Raw genomic sequence first — 3,465 nt, forward strand, 5'->3', positions numbered from 1 at the left:
TGTCTAATCAAGAATCTGTAATAATTTTACAGCATATACAGTACATCCATGAATATAAAGTTGGAGTTGTCATATCAGGAATCTGGAGAAGTATTGACCCTCGGTTATGGAAAGAGGGGATGCAGACTCCTACAGAGCCTGTCTTTTAAGACTGAGTTTTAACATTTTCCTTTAATTCTCTAAAAAAGGAATAACCCCAACTCTTTGAATTGTAGTGCTATTTCCCCCAGACTTCATATACTGAAAGAAGACATGGAATAAACTCTTAAAGACATTTTCCCACTTTGCTATTCTCTTGGAGGCAGTTCTAGATTGAGAGTAGAAACATGGAAGATGCACTTAGAGGACATTGCTCAAAGACAGAATTGCCCAGCTGAGTTCTCTGGATAAGACTCCACTCCAATGTTCTGCTGTTTTGTAATTTATTTATCTTTTATCTTCTGTTTCAAGCAAGGATGGAGCTGATCAATCACTATGATCTGCCTTATCTCTCCCAGAGCACAAACATAAGGCACTGTATGAAAGAACTAGCATGAGAAATATCTACACAGGCCATCTTGAGCTGGAACACTGCCATGTTTGCTGTGTAAACTGCATGTTCTTATATACCTAGTGTCCAACTGACACAGGCACATGGCTGTGTTTATGTCCAGGAGGAGGTGACTGGAGCTCAGCCTCATAGTACCCTAGGTCACACTTGGATAAAATGGCAGATTGTGGGTGGGATTAGAAACATCTGTATTCACAGATTGGAATTCCCAGCATTTGCTATAAACATATATTAGGAAATTGGTATTTATAATAAATTGGGTAAGAGAAACCCAAATAGAATAAGGGCATATACAATCCATGCGACCTCTTTCATTGGGAAGAACTGGTTTCTTTCACACAGTCCTCACTCAAACCCACCCAAAATAGTAAAACTCTGTCTGTAATGTTGCAGTCAGTGAGGGTGTTGTAGATGAAAACCAAATAAGCTGCTGTTCCTACTCCAGTAAAACCCGCATATGCTAAAAAAGAAAAGACATAATCTGTGATGTGCATAGAATTTAATGTTGAAGGAACTTACACATTGATGAAGCAATCATGGGACACAGGATCCAACAATGGCTCAGTTTAGAACAAGGGAAAGGGTCTGTGGGGTGTGAGGTGAAACTGAGATTTTCAGCAGAATATGGTGAGGGGAGCAGAGTTGCCATGGAGTGATGCATGAGATTCTCTTTTTTCTCCTCAGCCACTGTTCTCGCATATGATGAATAAGAACAGCAGACTACACACTAATTCTAACATAAGGATCACCTTTTACTTGGAAATTGGCATTGGGATCTCAGGCAACAGTTTCCTTCTTCTTTTCCATACCCTCAAGTTCATTAATGGGCACAGGCCCCGACTCACTGATCTGCCCATTGGTTTCCTGTCCCTAATCCACCTATTGACACTACTTGTTGTGGTATTCATAACGACTGACAGTTTTATTTTGAGGACTGGGTGGGATGATATCATATGTAAATTTCTTCTCTACCTGTACAGAGTTTTGAGGGGTCTCTCCCTTTGTAACACCAGCGTGTTGAGTGTCCTCCAGGCCATCATCCTCAGTCCCAGAAGCTCCTGTTTAGCAAAGTTGAAGCACAGATCTCCCTATCATATCTCATGCTCCATTATGTTCCTGGGTGTCCTTCATATGTTAATTAGCAGTCACCTCTTGGTATCCATCGTCGCCACCACAAATTTGACCAGGAATGACTGTATTTATGTTACTGAGTCCTGCTGTATTTTACACTTGAGTTACTTCATGCAGAGCATGTTTTCTACACTGATAGCCATCAGGGAAGTCTTTCTTATTAGTCTCATGGCCCTCTCGACTTGCTACATGGTGGCTCTTTTGTGCAGGCACAAGAAACAGGCCCAGAATCTACAAGGTACCTGCCATTCCCTTAAAACATCTCCAGAGCAAAGGGCCACCCAGACCATCCTGATGCTCATGAGCTTTTTTGTGCTGATGTGCATATTCGACAGCATTGTGTCCAGCCCAACAACTATGTTCCTGAATGATCCAACATCTTACTCTATTCAAATCTTTGTGGTGCACATCTATGCCACAGTCAGCCCTTTTGTGTTTATGAGCAGTGAAAAGCAAATAGTGAACTTTTTGAGGTCCATGTGTGAAAGGAATATAAATGTTTGAATTTTCTTTGATGGGCAAGATACTTTAAGAGGAGCCATTAAAATGCCATCAGATCTGTCAGGCACAGTATGCTGTCAATGTGCTTTGCCATATATGAACTATGATGTTGTTTTTCTCTTAAAATGATTTATTTTAACCAACATGATGGTAAACATATAACAAAAGGTTTACCAATATACTTTGACATAGGACAAGGTTATTTTTTAATTTAATTTAATTTAATTTTTTATTTTATATCTCAATGAGTCTTTAAGGGAGCCCTCTGAGGTAGTTCTTGCCCATCTTGGTCTTAGATGTCCCATACTGTTTGTACGTATGTGACCACTTCAAATACATTTTGATATTCCAATTTTCTATTATGTATTTTGACAAATTAGAAAAACATCCATTGTATGTAATTGAAAGTCTATCAAGCAAAAAAAAAAAGGTGCCCTTTCTTGAACCTTCAAAATGGAATGCGATGATCCAGAAAGAAAATGAATTACACACATAGCTTTCAAGACAGAACTACTTGCAAAAGTCACACAGTAACGTGTATAGCAATCTTAAAATAACAGGATTGAAAATTCCCAGGATTTAAAATATAAACAACAGTCTAGAATTACAAGTACATATGACCAAAACTCAGTCTCTGTATGGTGTGGTGTATTGTTCAATCTTTAAGTGCAAGGCACCACAGGGTGCTGCAGGATGGAGCCCTGGAAATCAGGGAATGTCCTTCCCACACTGACCAGCTCCCTGAAAGTTCAAGGATCTACCCCACACTTTGAACCCCATTTGTATTTATTAATCTGCACTCAAATTAGCTTCTGATAATATATGTTGCTTGGAGAAGCCTTACTGCTTATGAGGCAGTTGAGAAAACTCTACTAAGAAGTTCAATAAGCCAAATATAAGTCACTCTTGCTTGCTAAAGCAAGGAGACATAGTGGGCATAGAAATTTTTCTAAAATTTAACTTGAACCTCAGCTTTGAACTGTTCTCTGAGCTCATTGTTTCTATATAATAGAAACTGGGCTGATTTCTGGTTTCAGAAAGAAATGGTTGTTTTATCAAATGTAGAATGCAGACAAACCATGAATTGCTGTGGAAAATAAGATAACTCAGTGAGAGAAAAGTAAGTTTTATTTGGATTGACTGATACAGAGTGGCAATACACTCAGATTCACAAGATACATACCATTTTGGAAGTTCAAAAAAAGGATGCATTTTTTTTGTTTTTCCTTGACACCTTCAATTCAGCAAAGAAACCAGTGTCTTAGATCTGTGTATTATGGGAT

The 3,465-nt window shown here is 38.8% G+C and overlaps 1 protein-coding gene across 1 annotated transcript; it reads left to right on the forward strand.

The window, feature by feature from the left end:
- The first annotated feature begins 1,205 nt into the window (after positions 1-1,205).
- Positions 1,206-2,185, forward strand: LOC127677541 (vomeronasal type-1 receptor 45-like). Its single transcript, XM_052172605.1, has one exon. It carries the CDS (start codon positions 1,250-1,252, stop codon positions 2,183-2,185), a length of 936 nt encoding a protein of 311 aa, XP_052028565.1. The 5' UTR covers positions 1,206-1,249.
- Positions 2,186-3,465: the final 1,280 nt, after the last annotated feature.

The sequence above is a fragment of the Apodemus sylvaticus genome, chromosome 2 (genome assembly GCF_947179515.1).
Source record: "Apodemus sylvaticus chromosome 2, mApoSyl1.1, whole genome shotgun sequence".
Classification (NCBI taxonomy): domain Eukaryota; kingdom Metazoa; phylum Chordata; class Mammalia; order Rodentia; family Muridae; genus Apodemus; species Apodemus sylvaticus.

Excerpts from the sequence above, each read along its gene's own strand:
- LOC127677541 (XM_052172605.1), top strand. The coding sequence starts at position 1,250 with ATGATGAATAAGAACAGCAGACTACACACTAATTCTAACATAAGGATC.